Source organism: Formica exsecta, unplaced genomic scaffold (assembly GCF_003651465.1).
Source record: "Formica exsecta isolate Colony F162 unplaced genomic scaffold, ASM365146v1 scaffold247, whole genome shotgun sequence".
NCBI lineage: Eukaryota > Metazoa > Arthropoda > Insecta > Hymenoptera > Formicidae > Formica > Formica exsecta.
Window position 1 is genome coordinate 1117812 of NW_021849743.1, and position 21979 is coordinate 1139790.

The 21979-nt window shown below is 32.3% G+C and overlaps 5 protein-coding genes across 9 annotated transcripts in view; 2 read left to right on the forward strand and 3 right to left on the reverse strand.

The window, feature by feature from the left end:
- Positions 1-4016, reverse strand: part of LOC115236440 (protein transport protein Sec24A) — an 8528-nt gene extending 4512 nt beyond the window's left edge. The window contains exons 1-8 of one of the 2 annotated variants that reach the window (XM_029808902.1): positions 3851-4016; positions 3170-3332; positions 1334-2466; positions 1048-1203; positions 801-916; positions 512-614; positions 237-366; positions 47-156 (exon numbers count right to left, since the gene is read on the reverse strand). In XM_029808902.1, coding sequence (XP_029664762.1) covers positions 47-156; positions 237-366; positions 512-614; positions 801-916; positions 1048-1203; positions 1334-2466; positions 3170-3311 — 1890 coding nt within the window. In that variant the 5' untranslated portion in view covers positions 3312-3332; positions 3851-4016. The remainder of the gene's footprint in view (positions 1-46; positions 157-236; positions 367-511; positions 615-800; positions 917-1047; positions 1204-1333; positions 2467-3169; positions 3333-3850) is intronic. The other variant, XM_029808903.1, reaches the window with a different exon arrangement.
- A 619-nt stretch (positions 4017-4635) lies between these two features.
- LOC115236441 (rap1 GTPase-GDP dissociation stimulator 1) lies at positions 4636-7949 on the reverse strand. Of its 3 annotated transcripts, none has more exons than XM_029808906.1 (10): positions 7807-7949; positions 7572-7709; positions 7179-7412; positions 6773-6939; positions 6423-6654; positions 6098-6244; positions 5634-6029; positions 5409-5541; positions 5082-5347; positions 4636-4989 (listed from the first exon to the last, which is right to left on the reverse strand). In XM_029808906.1, exons 1-10 carry the CDS (start codon positions 7811-7813, stop codon positions 4838-4840), a joined length of 1872 nt encoding a protein of 623 aa, XP_029664766.1. In that variant the 5' UTR covers positions 7814-7949; the 3' UTR covers positions 4636-4837. The 3 variants fall into 3 exon arrangements, with proteins under 3 accessions (XP_029664766.1, XP_029664767.1, XP_029664765.1); XM_029808907.1 differs by having other exon boundaries at positions 7179-7425; XM_029808905.1 differs by lacking the exon at positions 7807-7949 and having other exon boundaries at positions 7572-7775.
- A 3-nt stretch (positions 7950-7952) lies between these two features.
- On the forward strand, positions 7953-13569 carry LOC115236444 (transmembrane protein 242). Its single transcript, XM_029808911.1, has 3 exons — positions 7953-8091; positions 8685-9061; positions 9444-13569. The coding sequence occupies exons 1-3, from the start codon at positions 8022-8024 to the stop codon at positions 9447-9449; spliced, it is 453 nt and encodes a 150-aa protein (XP_029664771.1). The 5' UTR covers positions 7953-8021; the 3' UTR covers positions 9450-13569.
- Positions 12244-18745, reverse strand: LOC115236443 (elongation of very long chain fatty acids protein 6). Of its 2 annotated transcripts, none has more exons than XM_029808909.1 (3): positions 18216-18745; positions 16358-16718; positions 12244-14219 (listed from the first exon to the last, which is right to left on the reverse strand). In XM_029808909.1, exons 2-3 carry the CDS (start codon positions 16681-16683, stop codon positions 13667-13669), a joined length of 879 nt encoding a protein of 292 aa, XP_029664769.1. In that variant the 5' UTR covers positions 16684-16718; positions 18216-18745; the 3' UTR covers positions 12244-13666. The 2 variants fall into 2 exon arrangements, with proteins under 2 accessions (XP_029664769.1, XP_029664770.1); XM_029808910.1 differs by lacking the exon at positions 18216-18745 and adding an exon at positions 17155-17172.
- Positions 18746-18766: 21 nt separating this feature from the next.
- LOC115236442 lies at positions 18767-21121 on the forward strand. Its single transcript, XM_029808908.1, has 2 exons — positions 18767-19081; positions 19595-21121. The coding sequence occupies exons 1-2, from the start codon at positions 18980-18982 to the stop codon at positions 20462-20464; spliced, it is 972 nt and encodes a 323-aa protein (XP_029664768.1). The 5' UTR covers positions 18767-18979; the 3' UTR covers positions 20465-21121.
- The last annotated feature ends 858 nt before the right edge of the window (positions 21122-21979 follow it).

The following is a 21979-nucleotide window of genomic DNA, read 5'->3' on the forward strand; positions in this document are numbered from 1 at the left end:
ATATATATATATGTAATTGGAATTAAGTAGAAAAATAATCACTAACCATGTACTCGCTTGGCGCAATAAACTCTATCGTGCCAGTTCTGACCTCTGGCCGTCGCGATGGATCACCGTACGATTTCGTCACAGGATCAAATTGAAATTCCTCAGGAACTGCAACAACGAGATGTAAGTATATTTAATTGTGACATAATATTAAATAATAATGTAAGTAAATCTAGCATGTTTATTACGTTCATTCAGTCTGAAACAAAGATTGCATTTCCATCTTCTCGAATCGACGAAATATACAAATGGGTTGATATATGTTCTGCAAGCTCGACAACGTACGATTGTATTGCATTGAATCACTGCCAAATGCTGCTGCGACAAATAACAAGTTTCACATTACTGAAATTTATTCTATTCCACAAAAATTATTCTAAATAATTACTTAAAAATATACTTTGCACGATCTAGATTCTTATATAATTTAAATTATAAAAATTCATTAACATGCATTACTTACGTTTAGGTCTCTAAACGGATGTATTAGTACACCAAATGGCAATCTTGATTTTTGAAGAAGCGAATTCGATTCCGGGACCTTTGTCAATGTACACCTGAATATGCTGTAAATATTTAATACATTATGTAAGAATGATATTTATATCTTGAAACAATTTCTGTGACAATACAAAAGTTCTAAATTGTTCAATGTTTTAAATTATATATCAAATACTTGGGTTCTCTTTTACAATAAGAATGTAATCTCTACATCTTAGAGATAAAAAAATAAAGAAAAGAAGAAAACTTACTCAGGATTACAATTTACGTTATCCAGGAATTCCTGATGTAACCTGATCTTTGGTGGTTCAATTTTTGCAGATGGCAATATATTTCTGCATTGTAGAAGGTCTACCGATTCTATCCCCTAAAGAAAAAATATTAGTAATATATTAAAGTAACATATTTTAAAGTAACATATTTTTATAAGCTAAATTCTTTCTCTTTATATATGTAATAAAAGCACTAAAATAATTAATTTAAAGAATTAATAAATACCCATAATTTGTTGTAACTAGTTTGTGTAACATTTAGATTGCCCATCTGATTATTTAATTGATTTAATTGGTCAGGATACATATTTGGATATCTTCTATTTAATGAATCTAATGGGACGTTCGTCATCGGACCGGGTTGTTGTAAACGAGTATCGTACTAAAAATATAAATAAAAAACTATTAATATTATAAAATCATACAACTTCACATAGAAAAATATTAATTTAATAAAATTTAATTATAATATTACATAATACAATGTGATATATCTTTTTAAGTTCCTTTACCGTTTGTTGTCCCGGAAGAGGCGTCATTCCTGATGGCGGCGGTCTCGCACCATGTAACTGATTAGCTCCCAAAGGCGGTGCGGTAGTTCTTGGAAGTAGCATCGTGGTATTGGCAGTGTCCTGTTGCGGATATCTTCTTTGGCCAGGTAAATTTTGATGTATGTTCTGACTTTGAGGAATATTTCCCAATCCCGTGGAATCCATGTAACCAGTAAGTAAGTTTTGCTGTGGTTTCAGAGGCTGAGGACAATAATCCTGGGGATTCCGTGAATCTACATTATGGCCTTGTGAACTGGGAAGTAAGTTTCGCGTGCTAGAATTCGGTGGTGTTAACGTTGGACTCAATATATTCTGTTGACTGCTGTATTTGAGTTGAGGATTATTTAAGTTTTCGGAAAAACCAGTTGTCGATTGTGGTTGGATATTCTGAGTTCTCGAAGACTGTATATTGGAAATTGCTGGATCATGTTGCACGTGCCTGGTTTGATTCAAATGTTGAGTGATATTCGAAGGAGGTAAACTAACATTGGATAAAGGTGGAAAAGTAGGATCACTTTGACCATGCGCCAAGTTTTTATTTATTCCAATAAAGGATGTTTGACCTCCTGCAGTTTGATCTGTAGAGACTTGACTAGTCTTATCAATGCTACTGGATGTTCCAGAAATGCCTACAGTCCCCTGTGCAGCATTAGTAGACAGGGGATTAGCTGTCCATTGATAACTTTGGTTTACTTTAACAAGCTTCGGTTCGATAGTATTTGTAAACGTCGAAGGCGCAGATTCTGATGACTGGTTTTTGGCTAGTGAAGGCATCTGATTCGAAGGAATCGTGTATCTATGCTGAATTTCCTGATTAGGTTGGGATACAAAGGCAGTCGGAGGTGTACTGACTGCAACATTTGAATGAGTACTAGTGGCATATTGGCTAGAGGTCCCATAAGGATTTACAGGATTATATAGTTGTGTTGTTCTAGGTAGCGAAGGCAATGCATTGGAACTTGGAGGTCCATTTATTGGTGGCATTGGCGGTCGAGGCAACTGAGGCCGATATTGATTATGAAGATACTGAGTTGGCGATGGATCTCTGGAAGTCTCCCTGGACGGGTCGCGTGACGATTGCGACGATGGTGTGCCTAAACATACATTTATTATATACAGAGTGTTCAAAAAAGGTGGTACCAAATTTTAACAGTATGTAGTACTCATGAAAACAAATCGAAAAGTCTTAATAAACAATACTCCAAAAACCATTTATTACCACCAAATTTATTAAATAACAGAAAATGCTTTATAACTTGGAAAAAAATGGTTTTTGGAATATTGTTTATTAAGATTTTTCGATCTGTTTTCACGAGTATTATGTACTGTTAAAATTTGGTATCTTTTTTGAACACCCTGTATAGTTACCTAAATTTTAACAACAAATTTTCTAGACGAGACTCAAGTAATATCTTTAAAATTTCAATTGATTTTCAACTAATCATTATTATTTTTAAATTATAGTAATGAATGTTTTAAAATAAGAGATACATTTGATTATAACTGCTCCATAGAATTTCATATAAATTTATTATCTACTTTCTCAAAATAAAATTTTGTTTATATATTTAACTGGATATTGAGACAAACTCTTTATATTAAGGTATGGAACAAGATGCTTTTTTTTACTAGCAATCTACTAACCATTCTTTCGAAAAAGCAGAGTTATTGTATTGCCTTGGTTCTTATTATAATCTTAAATGCATAAGAATCAAAGTCGCAACTGAGAAGACACTTTATGGATTATACTTGAAATATAAAGTTTCTTTGCCATATAAATTTTTGGCAAAAACTTACCAGTCAGATTGAACTGAGGAGACTGCATACCATTTTGTTGGGATGCAGAATTTTGGCCATTCACTATCGGTGATGGATCATTCTTCAAGGAATTATTGGGCTCTGGATATACTGGATATTGATAACCACTTGACTGTGACATTTTGTTGTTTTAACAGTCACACTGCAAATAAAATATAATATTTGATAAATTGTAGAGTAATACACTCTTAAAGAGACAGAGATATGTTTTTTACATATATCAAAAAGTAATTATAAACTATTTGATTTAAGATCTATTTTTTTATTCATATTCAAGATAAATTTAATGTATGTAATAATAACATAATAAAAATCTAATGAATCTGAATTTTTTTTTGTGAATCAACAGAAATAACATAAAAAGAATCTAGTTAAGCACAACTACCCCCAATAGTAACAGTAGGAATCTTACGATAAAATTCTAGGTCTACGCAAAGCAACTCTTAGACTAAGAGTAAGAAGTTACAGATTAAAAACTAGACAGATTGGAGAATTAGAAGATCAGAGCTACATCGAGCTCACTCTAAGGCAATTATCGTTTTTATTAATCCAGGAAGGAAAGTATGAATTATAGCAGGTTGACGTTTGAACAGTCAAAACGCATTGTCAGCGTGTCAAAAGGTTAAAATACAGAACGCGAAGGCTGGAATATTTGCTTACCTTTGTAATGACGCGGGTCGCTCGAAATTAGGAACGGATGGACACAGACTCGCTCATCACCTCGTTTATCTCCACGTAATCCTACAGGACGATATAATTGCAGCAATTCGAGAACGGACAAACAGCATACACAACATTACGTGGCAGCTCGTACGACTGCTGCGCCACGGCATGGATAAACGATGGCACGTGACGGTACCAGATGACAGCAAGTCAGGTTGATACCATACCGACCAAAGGAGCAAAGATTTTTTGACCTGATTGGTCAATGCATCCCCGGAGATTGATTCTGACATTTGCGCGCTTTCAAAGTAACAACCTTTTTATTTTTCGAATCTTTCGATTTTATATTTTACTTTTTGCAGTTATCGTATAATTCTGCATAATAGCAATGTGGATTTAAATCAGAAAAATATAGGTAAATAATAAGAGTGCATATTTTTTCACAAATATAGGAAAATATACTTTTGTTACGTTCACATTCAATCCATCCTTGGGAGAGACTTTGATCGCAGAATTTGATTAATTCAACTGAGGCAGTGAAATTTTTAACTATATAATTGGTCGTTCTTAATTTCATTTCCCCCCCCCCCCCCCCTTCTTTCATATGTCAAACAAAATTATAATAAAATAATGATAAAAATTACAAATCTATTATGTGTTGTCAAAGTGCTACAGATACATATTATTATTGGTAAGTCAATCAGACCTTGAATTGAAATAGTTTTTTAACAGGCTTTTACAAAAGTCTTATGACAAAATAATTAATTGTGTTGGCACATCAATAGAAATACATACTCTATATATATTTCTCAATAAATAAAGTACATTTTGCAATCTCTGTGGATCAAGTCGAATGATGATTTGGTCATTGGAGAAGTTTGCATAGCTCTTTGGAATGAATGGAAGATACAACAATGGCAGCACATGTGAATGCGTAATGTTTGAATTGGTCATCCAGTTTTGTTTTTAGAACTTATCAAGTTCCTAGCTCATACCGAAGGCAGTGCACAGCGCGGTTTGCAGTTCAGTGACACGCGTCCAGATTTCTGCATTAGCACTATTTTCATTTTTGTTCAACTGCAAAGTTTTACAAGCATCAGCTAATCCACAGTTTTTGAGATGTTCTTTCAACCGATCTAAAGTAAAATTATTTAGTGATTAAATATTGAATAAAAATTCTAACATAGTGTCATAGCTAATGCTTTTCCAAGATAAATTATCGTAATACCTGATTGCACGACGCTATCCAATAGAGATAGCGCGTTTAGCACAATATGCATGTCGAGATCATCGCGCGCTTTAAAAAATTCGCGCATGTTGCTCCCAAGGTTTGCCTCAATCAGCAACTCCTCAGATTCCGTCGGACAGATCCTCGTCAATATCGTCAAACACAGTATTGCTTCATTTTGCATTAATGTATGCTGTGCCAGAAGCATATTAACTAAGTGCTGCACTGCTCCGTATTTGATAATGGACAAGGCAATCTGCTTGTCCCTGAAAAATTATATATAAAGTTTGAGAATTGTATCATAAAAGCCATTATGTGGGGACGAACCTGCTATTGTTCATTATCCAAGCGATTAAACGATTCGCTTCACCCTGAACGCCAGGATGGTCCGCGATACTGCACCATTCAACCGCTCGCTTGATCAGGTCCTCCCTTCGTCCTAAGGAGATTGCTGCTTCTCCTACAGCAAGTAACTCGGCCATAATTATTACATTATTCTCCTATAGTAAATATTATTGCTGTCATTTTTAAGAGATTTTTATAAGTGCTCACTTTGGCCGTCTATGACTATCCTAAGCGTTCCCAGTAATTTGAAAACAACGGGAAAAGTAGGGATGTCCAACATCGGATAAAGCACATCGATCAGACCATCGGCGAGTATTAGCGATTTGTTGTCCATAGGTATGACGAGATTGCGTAATGCGCTGAGTAAGGCGTGCTGGCATCTGATATCGCCAGACTTGCTGTCGTTCTTTTGGAGGAGTTTTAGCAGTTTCCGATGAATGCCCTGTTCGACCATATGCTTACAATGTATGTCGGTTCGTGCAAAATTGCCCATAGCCAAAACAGCAGTAATCTGTAAGTCTTCGTCGATACTCTCTAGCCATTCTACCAACTTTTTGTAAACAGGGCCGTTGCTGTCATCATAAAGGAAATTCATACTGTCATCTAGACAAAAAGCAGTACATTTGTTAGAACAAATAAAATTAAATTTGAGAGTTTTCCTCAGAACTCACCTCCAGTTAAGATTAAAACGATTAAATTACAAGCAACTTTGAGAACAAACCGCGTTTCTTCGTCGTTGCAATGTGGACCGTGTTTTTCTAATAACTTTAGAAGCAAATCGCACACTCCTGTTTTGGCTAGCAACAACTTTGCTTTTTCTAAAAAATGAAAAAGAAATTACATTATTACAATTATTATTTCAACTTAATGCGCTTACACATTTTTAATTTAATGTTTTTAAATTCATTTAAATCTAAATACATTAAGGTATCTTTATTTTATTATTCATTTTAATCTAGATGTAATTATTAATCAATGAAATTATCATTAATTTACCATCTTCGGCTTGACCATGTAATAATTCCAAACACATTTCACATAACTCGGAGGAAGTGTCGCTGATCAATATGTTAACCAGAACTCTCGTTAATCTCTCATCGAGAAATATAATGTTCGCGTCGTTTAATAAGCTAAGAATGAGTAATGCGTGCACTGCCACTTCGCTACCGCTGGTTCCATCTTCCTCCAAGATACTGCAAATAGTGGGTACTATGTCTTCTTTAAGTGCCTGATGAAATATATTTAACAATTGTTTATACAAATTCTTGCCTATCCATTATGCTTTTGTAACATCATCGTTGATTATTTTATTTATAGTGCACATACTCTTAAATAAATGTTCTTACCTCTTCATGCAATGCTTCCTGATCCACTAAAAAATTTAATAAAAAACCAGCAGCCACGTTTCGCAGAAAGCTGGCACCCTCGGTGTTTTTTAACGCAATACTTTCTTTCAGCACTGTTAAAATTATTTTCAGCCCATCTTGCTCGCGCACCAGTTTTTTACCATTCTCTGTAAAATAAATGTTTCTCATTGAAGCTTATTATTTAAATTTATATTTTTTATTTTTATAATTTTCGCACAATTATACAAATTAGCAATATATTTAAATCAAATACTTATATCTTTTCATGACAACTCTGAATGCTTAATATATAAATATATACATGAATGCATTAGTCTTGAAATTTTATGATTTTTATTTTAGATAGCTAGATAAACTTTCATATAAATGTGACTGTTGCAATAACCATTTTCATAACAGATATTTCCTAGAGCTCTGGAAGCCTGCGTCAGTATATCTATATCCTTCTTCTTCAGCAAGTCAATCAGTGTTTGTATCAACCCTACATTGGTACATTTCTCCCTTCCCCTTTCAATCTTTGCAATCTCTGCAATGGCTTTTGTTGTTTTTGCTACAATCTGTTTAGACTGGTGTCCAAGCAACGTCAGGAAAACTTCATCAATGACTAGTTCCGATGTCTCTAAAACCATATACTAATAACAATATAGATAATTAATAACAATTTTATATAATACAACATTAAATTACGCGACTGACAATAAATTGGAAAAAAACAGAAAGTATAAAATGTTGATCACACGCATCCAACTTAACGTGCATCGTAGTTTTCTCATTATACCTCCAATCGAAGTTTTGCTAACATTCACCACAGAATCCAATATCTGAAGGATATTAGAACATTCATCTTGTGAGGTATCAAGTCTCACGACCTGTTTTAAATTATCAACGAGCTCATCGATATTATGCTTTGCTTCGCCTGTAACATACATATTGAAGGAAATCTGTGTAATATCTTTTCAAAAGGGAAAAGAGAAAAAAAAGATATGAGATGAAAGAGACAACAGGACAATTACCTTCCATTTTCGTCAGCCGGATCAGCGTCGAGAATCCGCAAAAGTATGCTTCACGATTTAACGAAATATCAAAAAAAAGTCCCGGCGACCCCTTTGCCTTTGCTCACTTTTGACATATAGAATTATCGTGTAGTTATCCCGCATGTGTAAACGAGCGAGTCTTGGGCGCTTTAAAAATGGCGGAATAATCGTCAGGTTATTTCTCTTCGAATGCGATGGCGGAATTGAAGGATACTGTGACAACGTCCGTTGTGAATTCTGCAAAACAGAAAGAGAAAATATACGGTAAGTTGAATTCAAGAATCACGGGAATTATAAGGAATATCCGCTCCCGCGTATACATCGTCCGATGCAAGCTAACCTCACGTTTATGAGAGCGCGTTTTCTCTCTGCTTGACACACGTGTCACTTACACGTAAAGGAAGCTGCAAATCGTATCTTTTTTATACAGTTATTAATATAAAAAAATATTCGACTTAATCTTAGCTTTGCTCAGAAAAATTCTATTGGTTATTACACAGTGTACTTTATATTTTAACTCATCAACAGAAATTCTTAAGAAATTCAAAATACTGTGAATAAGCAAGATATTTTTATCACAAATGACCTTTTTACGACTGTGAAATTAATGTTTTAACATTTTTCTGATATTACCTAATTTACCCGCACATGGCATATATTACATAACATGTGTTGCTACAGTTTTGTCATTTGCATATACTATTTTCGCATATATATATTTTGACAACTGTTGTCAGTTGAAATTCAGTTCCATCTTATCTCTGTTTTTTTTTTTTTTCATCTTTTTCATCGCTTTCTGGTAATATTTACGCAATACATTGCATATTTTTTCAGTAAACTTATTAATATTTCTATAGCTGCAGTATTTTTAAGCACTGTCGCAAGTATTTCTGCCTTTGCTGGCTTTGCCAGAGCAGTGGGGGTTACCAAAAAGCAAGACCCAAAACACTTTGGAGAAGGAATTTCTGGCATTAAAGGAATCAATGAAACAGGAGCATCATTAGCGATAAGAGCCCTTGGCTGGGGCTCGCTTTGTGCTATCACAGGATGTGGCTTATTTTTCTATGGAATCTGGAAAATCTCTGGAGCCACTAATGCAGAGGAATTTAGGTTCAAAATGGGTTCCCTATTACCAAAAATACCAAAGAATAATCCACCTCAAAGCAGAACAGAATTTGAGGGTTTAACAGATCTATTGACATACATCTCCGAAGATTGGGGACAAAATAAAGAGGTAAGGTTTGTCTAACTTTAATACTAGATGTCTACATTTTTTTTTAGAAACTTGCAATGTCTAAAATATATAAGTATTCAGAATTGGTATACAATAAGATGTTCATAGAAAGATATAAAAAAAACATTTACAATTTTTGTAAATTTTTAATCTTCTTTTGAATTCCTTCTCACAACATTAAGATAAAATATATTTGCAAGTAGTGGTTAACAGAAATTTAATTGAGACATTATATAGATTGCAATTTTTTTTTTATTTGAAAAATTTATTAAAGTATCTTTTGATATATTTCTTTGTTTAATTAATCGTAAAAATATAAGATTTGTTTGTATAAAACAGATAATTAACGACAAAATAATTTCTTTGTGATTTTTTGTTATAGGAATGAAGATTTGAACATATATATTTAATATGTATGTATCTTGCTTGTGATCAGCAGGTCACTGTTGACATGCAATGGGTTTACGAATGGCGTGATCACTGATCAGTCGAGAATCGTACGATAGTACGATGAATCATGCACGAGTTTATCGCGTGTTACCAAATAACTCATCGTGCGTATATTAAAAAGATTGAATGAGTTTTTTATAAAATCGTAAATTAAATCAATTGTAATAAGTTAACTTGTGGATAAATATTGTATATATTTATTATATATCTAGTTATATATATATAATATTGCCTAAATAAAAATTATAAAATTATAATACATCCGAGAAACATCATTACCAGCATCAAATTAAGAAAAGTAATTATTTAATAAACGTGGTTAATTACCACGTGTGGTTAGTTATTATTTAAAAAAAAGTTAAATTTTGATAATAAAGTACTACTGAAATAAAATACTACTATATTAGAGAGTCTTATACTTATTGTTAGCAAAATATTTAATTTGCACTGTTACATTTACGTTTGTCCGTTGTTGCTTTACATTGCTTTTTCATGATTTTTCATTTAAATTCTATGAGATTTACTAGATTATCTATAGTCGATGAATTTTAAAAAAGATTCAAGGTTTATCAACTAGCCTAAAAAATTCTAAAACTAATTTACACTTAACAAAATTCGCAATATTTTGAAAAAATATTTTTAAATATTGATTTTTCAACGTTTTCCGTAAAATTATGTAATTTTTAAAAATTGATAAGTAAAAGTGATGAAAAATCAGTTATTGTTTAAAATGTTCATTAAGAGATTTAATATTATATAAAAAATATAAGATTAATTTATTTGTTATTTCGTAAATAATCCATATAAATGTATGCAATTATTCGTATTTTTTTATGTATAGAGGAAACTTCGATCTTTTTGAAATAAAGTTGAGGATGTATCTTGTATTCTCCTCTCTTTTGATATGAAAAATAAAATTGGAATGCAATAGAAAAGTGCACTTTTTTATACTAAATGATTACTGAACCAATTTTTAAAAATTATGCATTTTTGCAAAAAAACACCGAAAAATCAATATTTAACAGTGCACATTTCTAAAAATATAGCGAATTTGATAAAGTGCTTGGCACAAATCACATTTTTAAAGCTTTCCGACCGTATTTCATAATGATTAAAATCTCGGAAGGTCATTTTAAATGCTGCAAAATCGATTTCGCCTTCAGAATATCTCCCGATTAGTAATTAATTTATAATGACTTGCTGTTAAAAAGAAATTAATCTGTTACAAAGATCTTATTTTATTGAAGTATCATGTATAACAACGTATCACATATGTCTTATTAATAACAAAAAAGATTCAATAAATTTTTGAAGTATGATATCAATATGATAATGACAGAACATCAGTTGGTCGTACGCGTTGGCTATCTATATACATGATAAATCACGTTAAAAGAACGTGAGACTCGGCTGTATACTTATGCTATATAAAGAAGACTGGTACAAAGGTGATCTTGAAATGAACATATATTATTGCATAAGAAGCGACAATGTAATAGTAAATAATCGACGACACGTGAATAGGTCAAGTGTGTATTATTAAGAATTAATCGGTTTATATTCACGAAACAATAAGTTGAGTATTTTACTTGGAAAATGTGACTTTTTAACGGAATATACATATTTATAATAATCCGTAATTTAAAGTCGTAAATTAAAGTCTGACATAACATTAACACAATAAATTCGTAAGCGATTATTAAAAGTACACATTTTTTCGTAATCAATTAATAAATTGATAATTTATCTGACAACTACAATTAAAGTACGTCATATTAAAAACTTGGCGATAAAAGAATTTTTCATGCGTAATTTTTTTTAATGAGAACTTTTAATTTATAAAAATGTCAAGTGTTTGCGTTCTTGAGACAAGATGCATTTTCAATGAAACTATACACATAAAAATAGAAATAATATTTATATCTTTTTTATTAACTAAAAATTATATATTATTGTAACTTTTCCCGTGAGAATGTATTAGAGAGTCAACAATATTCGTAATTACTTATTTGAGGCCTCTTTTTAAGTTTCTCGACGGTAAAATGTACAGATTTTAATCTATATATTTAATCTAATGTAATGTGAATTTGATATCAGTTCAATAAATTTGATAAAGTACCTTTCTTATGCTTTCTACAAATTTATTCCATCAATACATGCAAGCTATTTTACTCTAGACATTTTATTAACACAAAGTATACAGAAACTAATAAAAATTCTGAAATTCTTCAAGAATCCGCGAATCAGATAAATATCAATCAATAAAAATAATAAAAATTACGTTGTCCTTTTGACCGTTATAAAGACTGTTCGTCAGATGGATCCTCATTTTCTTTGGCCACATTTGCTACAAACAATACCGTAAACGCTTCTCAGCACATTCCTCTATGTATTATTTAGGTCGAGACTTTTACTTTGACGCAAGCAGCTAAATCTTTATATAACGGAGTTACATCTAAAATATTTTCTTTCCAACATTTATGATCATTGATTTACGGGTCATACGATAATTCTGCTTAAACAGTAAAAAAAAAAAAATATCGTTTTATTGATTTCTCTCTTCCGTTTGAAATTGAAATGATCGCGAAAAAAAATTTACGAATTTTTGCTCATCAAGCTTATGATAATTAGGATTAAAGCACTATGGGATATTATAGGATAACAAGTGAGAGAATTCTGTATATCATGCAGGACTTATGATAAGAAATTATTATTTACACATGTATATATTTGGTCTTATAAATTATTATTAAATAATATCAATATTAAATTGCACAAAAGAGAAATATAGATAGTAACAAAATCATAATAACAATGTTGTGCAACAGCCGGTCAGACCTAAGAAATGGATGTACACGCTTACGTGCACTTCCACAATATATATATGCGAAAGTTTTTATTAATCATATATAAGAAAATGAAAAGGAGAATCGCTGCGTGTTCATCTCTCGAGCGAACCTCCTCCTCAGGATGCTTTTCGCGCATAAGAAAACGTTAATTGGCTATGTATCCTACGATCCAAAGATCTTGCAAAATTTAAATTTTAAAAGATCGATCGTTAAGATGTAAAAATTACATGAAATATGAATGCTAGATTTTGTAAATTCGAAAATTTATGAATTTATTATTTTACGAGATCTATATGTAAATATTAGATAAAATAATCCTGTAAAATACATATCTTCTTAAATATATATGTTTTAGGATCTACCGATTCGCGAAGATTTTTTTTTACAGATTCATGAATATATATTTTATGAATCCTAGGATATAAAGATCCTGAGAAATCGCACCCAAGATCTATAACCTCTAGGATATACGGCTTCTAGAATCTAAAGAGTTTAAGAGAAATATGATTTCTAGGCTCTATGGACTTAAAATTCGATGGTTCCTAGAATATATCATATGATTTTCTATATATCTATATATGAACTCCAGAATTTATTTAGATTCTTATAAGATGTAAATCCTACAAATCTTAAAGGTTTAAAGTTGTTCTGTGCGCTTTAGGCTTTATATAACTTTGAATTTCGACACTCTAATTAACATAATTTTAATAGTTAGAATTAAAGCTCTAATATATAATAGACATAATTAGAACCGGGATAGGCAGAGAATAATTTCATGCCTAAAAGTAATATTTCTGACGAGTCTTTCCTAATTTGGCTTATGAATACATATATGTATATTCGTAAACCAAACATGTGTTTATATTTTTACAAACATGTATTTATATTTTTATTATTAACAAAATTAACATAAGACATATTGTATTTAAAAATAATATTAATTATAATATTAATAAAAAAATATGATTATTAATTTTGTTTATAACATGCAATTATTATTTAAAAAAGTAATTTTTAAATAGAGAAAAAAATAAAATTACGTTAATTTAAAATTCACAGTTCGGAAATCACAGTTCAAGAATCATTGTTTTAATTAGTGGTAACCACTAAATGCGCGAATCCTAGAAGCCGTTGAATCCTAACATCTCCTAATATAAATAGATCCTGGATGTATATGGCTACGTCGACCAGCGGCGTGAAAAAGAAAAAGAGAAAAAAAAAATACAGAGGAAAATAAAAAGAGAAAAAGAACGGCAGAAAGATAGAGAAAAAGACGCCCGGGCGTCTTGGTGTGCTGGTTATCGCCTTAGTTGGCTTTGAGCTTATCATTATAGCCGATGTGACCAGGTGCGCTGTTAGCAAAGTGCTTCTTGTTGGCCTTCTTTCTGGCCAGGTACGTCTTGTGGAAGAATCGCGCGAATAGGACAAAATAGCTGAAGTACATCGCGAAGCTAAAACGGATATTCATGCGAGTAATGTGGCAGTCCACTTTGCCGCTCTCCAGGTATTGGTAGGCGGATATGTTGATGGCGCAGCCGATCACCATCTGGGCGAGCTGTAGCGTAGTGATTACCATGGAGATCGCTTTAGGTGGTCTGTACCGCATCGCCTTCAGAGCATAGTAGGTGTACATGATTGAGTGGACGCAGTAGTTCATTACGACGTACCATCGCGCGGATGCGGTATGCTCCGAATACGAGAACCAGGAGTACAGTAGGACGGTAATATGATGGTACCAGTGCAGGAAGATTAATGGCTGTTTACGCAACACGATAAAGATGGTGTCGCCTAATTCGGGTAGCTTCGACAATACGAACATCCATGTCCAAAAGCCCGACACGCAATCCTGCTCGATGAAGCTGCAATCAAAATGATTATTAATTCTTAATTAATTTCATCAAACTTCCCGCAAGCAATTTTATTGTCAATATTCGAATTATTAATAATAAGAGATAAAACAGGATTTCACTAAACTATATCAAAATTCAATCATATTTAAAAACCAGCAGTATAAAGATGTCTCAAGGAAAAGATAGACTATTTTATTATCGACATTTGATTAATTAAGTTAAATTTATTTTATTTTATTATTTAAATCAATATTATAGTTCAATCAAATATAGTTAAGAAAAGAGGAGAGAAGAAGAGAGGATAAAATGAGAATAATAATTCTTGTAGGCAATTGTATTTCTTTCGCGTGGTGAAGGGATGATCATACCCTTTTCTGGATATTTTTGGACGTGATTAACAAAAGGAGATCTTTCAAATCATAATATGCTAGTACATATTATCGTGTCGAAAAATACATGAAATGCACGAGATATATTGGGTTGAACGGAAAGTTCATGCCGTTTTTTTGGTCTTCATCTGTTAGCAAAAACGGCACGAACTTTCCGTTCAACCCAATATATAAGAAAAAGTCAGATGAGGTCAAATCTCTGACTTTTTTCTATTCCACAAGATCAAGAAAGACATGAAGGATCATTATTGAGAGTCACGAGCGGAGGTGGAATAGATGACGGGTGTTCTAAACAGCCTCACGGAGAATGATTTTAAAGACTGCTTCCTGCAATGGAAAAAACGTTGGACCAAGTGCATTGCTTCAGGAGGGGACTATTTTGAAAGAGACCGTGTATCAGATAACGAATAAGTGTGTTTTATAATTGTAATAAATTTCTTCTACGAATTTAAACGTCAGTCCTCGTATATATAGATAAATTAAAAAATAAGCACAAGTGGCATTTAGTTCACGATGATGAAAGCATAATAAGAAACAAAAAAGATATATGTTCAAGGACATGTATAATATACTGCCCACGTGCCTTATCTGAATTGTGTTAAGTCGGTTCGTTTAATTTTTTTCCATGGAATGTAGTTTTATTTTTTTGCATTTATAGTTTCTTTACTTATTTTCGTAAGCGAATTGAAATATTTGAAATAAATGTATTTTATATGTCTCTTGATATCTTCTAAATTATATGAACACGATATCTGTCTTATTAAATTTTCGAATTAAAAATAAAGCATGATAAGCGATTTGCTTTAAGGAAAATACGCATTTTCCGCTTTTTTTGCATGACTAATAATCATTGACTCTGAATAACATTGAATTTGTATGAATATCAAATACATGCACATAAATATGTCATGAAGTTTTATATAACAGAAGTTCCAACACCGAACTTTTTTCAAAAAATTCTTTATTCGATCAAAATATTTCCAACTCACACCTGTCATTTTTCTATATAGTTTCCACTAACATCTAAGCATTTTTGTCACTTAGAAAGAATAAGTTCGGTTTGCGCAATTGAGTTCGGACACTATTTTTTATGACACGGAAATAAAAAAACTGCCAATCCGGTGGCAAAAATGCTTAGATTTTAGTGGAAACTATGTAGAAAAATGACTTGGGTGTACGTTGAAAATATTTTGGAAAAAGTTCGGTTTATATTCGACTTGCCCACGTATTTAATTAAAAATGAAGATACACACAGATATTATGTGCACGTTGTCATTATTTAAGACGTCATTGCATATTGCAATGCAGAATATATAATCAACTCATAAATATAAAAAGGAAAAATGTCGTATGATATATATAGGATGGAAAAGTCCAATGAGTAAACAAAATTATGGTAAATTTCGATGTTTACCGTCCCGGACTTTGTCCAATGGAGTAAATTGACAAAAAATATATTTATAAAACTTTATGCAAAAATGTTTGCTTTAATTAATAAATTATACTAATTACTATAGTTTAAAAAAGTGAAATCAAAATAATAATAAAATCTTTTTTAATTTAAATTAATATGTAAATACCAGTTTTTGTCACTGGCATCGATTTTATCCAAAAAATATGGAATTTTTGCCAACCCTGAATATATATCTTCAATTCATATATAATCACACTAGTTGAATTTACATAAACAAAAACTTTATTGAAAAACATTTAAAAGACTCGCAAATGCAAAAACTTGAGTTAGTAATTTAAACTGACCTTGGTGTACAAATACTATGATGTAGTCCGTGATGCCTGAGAACGTGTATTAATTCGGGTGCCGTTCTGGTGAAACCGATAATAGAAAAGGTAGCCAATAACGTATTCCAAAGACACAGTATTCCCCTGAGTTCGAATCTGGGCCTGCTAGCCATATAAAGTTGCCCGCCGAATATTAAGATCATGTACAATCCGCAGTAATAGAAGCCATTCGTCCAATTCTTCATCATCCATTGCTTGGTTTCGTAATGGCTGAATGTTTCTTCGAAATTAAAGATGTAAGAATAATTCGGGAGAGTCACCTCCATATAATCCACCTTATTCATGTTTGATAATTGTATTAAGTCGATGTCTCGCAATTCTGTAACAAATACAAATACATAAACGGTTTCGCTTCGCCGAAATTTATTGTCTCGCGAGATTACGCGAATTTGAAATCTAAAAATATTAAAATTGAATCCAGGAAGAGGAAGAAGTCCAGAATGTAGATATCATGTGTGCCCGAAAATATCAAGAACTTTCAAATTTCATCGTATGTCTGTATAATTTACGTTAACTATGTTTTTTTCTTTTTTCTTTTATTTATTTGTCCGTTTACAATAATGTATTCGAGCCGGATATACTTTTTTTCATATGAAAATGTGAGACGTTAAGACCTTACGCAACGTAAATATTTGTATGTCGAAATTTCTATCGAAACCTTAAGTATCATTCTATCCTTTTCCGATTATTCAAAACTAATTGTAAATGAAATAAATAGAATAATATATAAATGAATATATAGAATAAATAATTACGCCGCTAAAACGCACGAATAGAGAATGTTACGGTCTCTTCGCGGTGACGTTTGAACATGTACAGCTGCGCGCAACACATTCCACGGTAGAGCAGCGCACGCGTGAGCCACGAGCGCGCCAATCCGAGTTCGACGCTCGATCTCACGCGATGCACCTCTCGATCGATGCGTGAGAGACTGCAAATCTCAAAAGTCAAATATACGAGATCTTTGCATTTCAATGCAATTTCTTCGCAATCTCAATGCCATATTCATGCTTTGCGAAAGAGACGATGTTCGAAATTACCGCAACGATCGAATACAACATCAGAGAAGGACAAATAAATAAATAAATTAAAAAAAAAAAAAAAAAAAAAAAAATAGTTGATGTAACTAAATTGCACTGACAAATTGCACCTAAAATTATATCGCATGCAAATAAGATTGAAATAAGTCACGCGAAAAGTATGGATTTTTTCTTCGATGTTAAAAAATTATATTGATATAAATGTATTATGTGTTATATATGTACTTTGAACAAACGATTAGAATTTATTATCGAGTTACGATATATCTTGTATTTCCATACAAGTTTTTTTCACAGTATATGTATCACACATCAATTTTCACAAGTTATCTAATATCGATGTTTGCTGTATAACCGGTTTAATTTCTTTTTTTTCCTTGCTCGTTGAAATTGTAGATTAAAAATTGTAATAATGCTTGTGTAAATGTTGTCTTGCATAAAAATATCTACGCAGATATCAAGTATAAGATGTATACGTATATAAAAAGAAATGCGTAAGAAAAGAGATATGCATTCAGCGACTGTTCATAAGCGGTTATAAAAGCGACAGATATGCAAGATATATACGACACATATTAATACAGCCTTGTATTCGGGTCGAGTGTTAAGAGTGCTTTCTGAATGATTTCCGATTTATACACGCGCGCTCGCGCGCGTGTACACAATGCACAAATAGATGCCAATTCGTTTCATTCACACACACATATACCCATACACATATATACATATGCACACAGGCGTATCCCGTGTGTACGGAGAAAATGTACACTACGTACTTAATAGCTGATGTTGCACCTTTCAGACAATTTTCAGACTCGTCGAGCGTCGTCACTGGATTCAAGTACGGATTCTGGTTCAAGCTTGAATGTGTCAAACGTTGAAAGGGAGTTTATGAGAGTCGCGAGAACCGGCGTGTTCTCGACGTGGGCAAGGCCACTTCCTCTATTGGAGCGCGAGTCACCGGGCGAGCGTCCGGTAGCACCGGCGCCTTCTGATACACACAAGTGTGCAATAGATAGATAAATAAACGGGGAAAACGAGAGGTAGAGAGCGAGGCACTCTCTTCGTTGTGCGTGATCGCTCGATCTCTTTCAATATCTCTCCGCGTAGTCAATCGAGATCGTGCGCGCGCGTGCAGTGGTTAATATCGTTCTTCCCGAATCTTGTTTCTTCGAGCAAGAACGATTGCCTCTCGGTCTCTCTCTCTCTTTCTCTCTATGTGTGCAAAAGTCTCGTCGTTCCAATCAACTCGCCATACTCGCACTCCACTACAAGACGAGCCGCGCGAGACTGCCGCTCGTCCGTTGCCGTTGCTCGTCGTCTTGTACTTTCTTGTGCGTGCCGCACAAGCACTTTTACCCCCTTTCTTTCCACACCCGTTGTGGAAGACAGTGACATCTATTTCCCCCCATTGTATCCCAGTCGGCAACCCGACGCACGGATATGCTCGGCAGACTTTGATGGTCGAGCTAAGTTCAGAATTGCTAATTGAACTCTCTTTTCGCCTCTGTGTTATCAAATTGGCATAGTAGGAGTTAACATGATAGGCAAGCAAAGTCAGCCGGATAACAATGAGGACAATCAATCGCGAATAAAATTGATAGCGAACAAACGGAGATTCTTGGAGGAGAAATCTGCTCAGGTATACATTTATCCCATGAGTTTCGATATTATTCTACATCTATATTTATGCGCTAAATTTCACGTTTATTTCGCTATGTGTTTTTTATTATATATATATATATACAACAAACGTTTTTAAGAGGTAGTTATATGTACAACATAAATTATGTATATAGTCAAATTATAATTGATACAGATAAAAAATGTATGTGAGAGCATATTTAATTATGTATAAATCACAAAAACTTTTTTTAAAAATGGATATATTAAGCATTTGAAGCAAGTATACTATTACAAAATAGTAACGAGATTAGTGTGTTTTGTTGTGTTTACAACATATATTTAAAACAGATTAAATACATATATTTAAAAATTGATACTCGTAAACATAGAAAGCATATGGCAAAAAACTTCTAACAGTCAATAATGTTTATAATAGACAGATATATTATGGAATAAACTATCAATATATGATATTATAAAGTAACTTTTATCCCTAATCACAGAATTATAAAAAGAACATCATTCACAGATTGAGGCAGAGATCAAAAGCTGTTTCAACGAACTAGCAAAAGCCCTTCGATCTAGAGAGAAACAACTGCTACGTCAGGCTGAAGCCATTCATAGACAACAACTTTCACTAGTAGAGACTTCGTTGGACTTTCTGCCATCATCGATAGTAGTCCTGAATGATAGAAGTGAGCTGGAGGAGCGAATACACCAGTTTGGTAACATTGAGACACATGGATTGAATGGCATTACAGTGAAGGATGCAGAGCCATATAAGGTTGTAGATTACCAAGATGCGAATAAAGATCATGTTAGCTTTGACAAAGCAATCACATGTCAAAAAATCAAAGATCAAGATCTGAGCCTTCCACGTTGCAAGGACTTTATATCTGATTACAGAACTCTGCGTATTTCAAGTTTGCCTTCCACTTTCAAGAATCATTTACAAGATTCGCAGAATGTAAAAAGTAATGCATTGAAGATTTTCAAAAATACATTATCTTTGTCAGGATGCTCACCACTTTTAATTATAAAACGCAAACTTGGCCTAACACATGTATCTTTAGATGGATTGCATGCCTTCGACAAAGCATATTCACGGACTATACAGTCTCTTGAGATGTCATGTAAAAATACAGAGTCCTGTAGGCTAGATATCTTGACAAATGAAGAGATCGAAAATAATTTACGAGAATTAGATAAGGAAGTGTCGAGTCAGGATGATTCTGAATTGATTAGATACTCAAAGCAACGAAAAATAAACTATGAGCATCCAATACAAGTGCAGCAATGGTTACAACAAATTCTTGCAGAGACTGAAATAGAACCCGCGATTCACGAAATCGGCCAATTTTCAGAAATATCCAAGGTGAAACTCTGTAATAAGCTGTAATTTTATTCATCAATCGGTATTTATATTGGGGCCAAAGTTTCCAGACCTATGGAAAGCAAACTGAAAAGGCTGATCTACCTTAGAATTACATACCAGATGCTTTTAATTTATATGATCTTTCGTAAAGTAAATTGAAAAGATATCGTTACACATTATGAAATAAAAGAGGAACACGAGAAAGGAGAGTTAACTTAAACGATAAAAAAAGGGAGAAAGAGTAAAAGATTTATTGTATACATTGATAAACTTTAGTACCTCTGCAACTTACTTATTATTTTGTTCCTCTTGTTTACAACAAACGCTTTGTAAAAATGAGAAAGAGTAAGATTTATTGTGTACATCGATAAACTTTAGTATCTCTGCAACAGATACTTATTGTGTTATTTCTTGTTTACGTAACAAATACTTTTTCGTTCTTGAAATATCGAATAAAATTGGTTAGTGCCCTTTTGAAAAATATTGCTTAAAATCCATGATATAATTTATAAAACAATTTATAAGACTGTATTTATAAGACTTTATTCTATTAAAAATATATCGCGTATTTATTTTATCGTGTATGTCTTCAATTTATATCTTCAGTTTGCTGTACTATGTTATTGATGAACAATATATTGGTCGATGAATCTTGATAGTGAATAAATGAATAATCTTGAGGCAGCAGTTTCTTCAAGCAATATCCTCTTTATGAACATAACATATAATTATATATTGTTGTAAATAATTAATTTAATTCATTGTCATATCATAACTCAAACTCTTTCTTTTTACTTACATAACTAGATTGTGCGTACGTATGTAATTATCAATTCGGCAACCAATTAATTAAATGCTCAGTTTTAAGGATATAGTTAAAATCTTTCATAATTATATTGCATGAAACAGAAGTAATCTAGGATTATTTTACATTTTTGTTTTACTGTTGCTTAACTTATCGATGTTAAATAGATAATATTTTGTGTTTTTATATCATATTTAATATTGTGAAAAGAAAATAAGGTTTTTAATAAATTAATATTGTTTGTAAAGTTGCACACGGAGTTAGGATATAACTGGAGAAATACCCATCATTATTTTAATTAATCCACACTTGTATGCCCATGCAGGATTTAATTTTTGTTGGTTTCACATTTCTTTAACCCTAAACTGTATAAGAATCTACGACACATTTTTTAAAATATTGAAACAATAATTAACGAAATTATCAATTCTGTTTTTGAAAATTTATTTTAGATCGAATTCTAAAGCTCTTTATTAATCAAAAATTCATTAGATTTTATATGAACATTTTTTTTATTCCTATGTTATAAATTGATTATATCAATATATACATATTAAATTGTATTGTTTTATACTGTTTAGGGTTAAATGAGTATACATATATTCTTTTATACGTTCAGTTATATTTTATCAATTATTCAAATCAGAAAAAAAACGTTTGCTAGAAAAATAATTTATCCTGACAAAATTTCATCATTTTTATACATCATGCCTTACAATACAGAATATATTTAT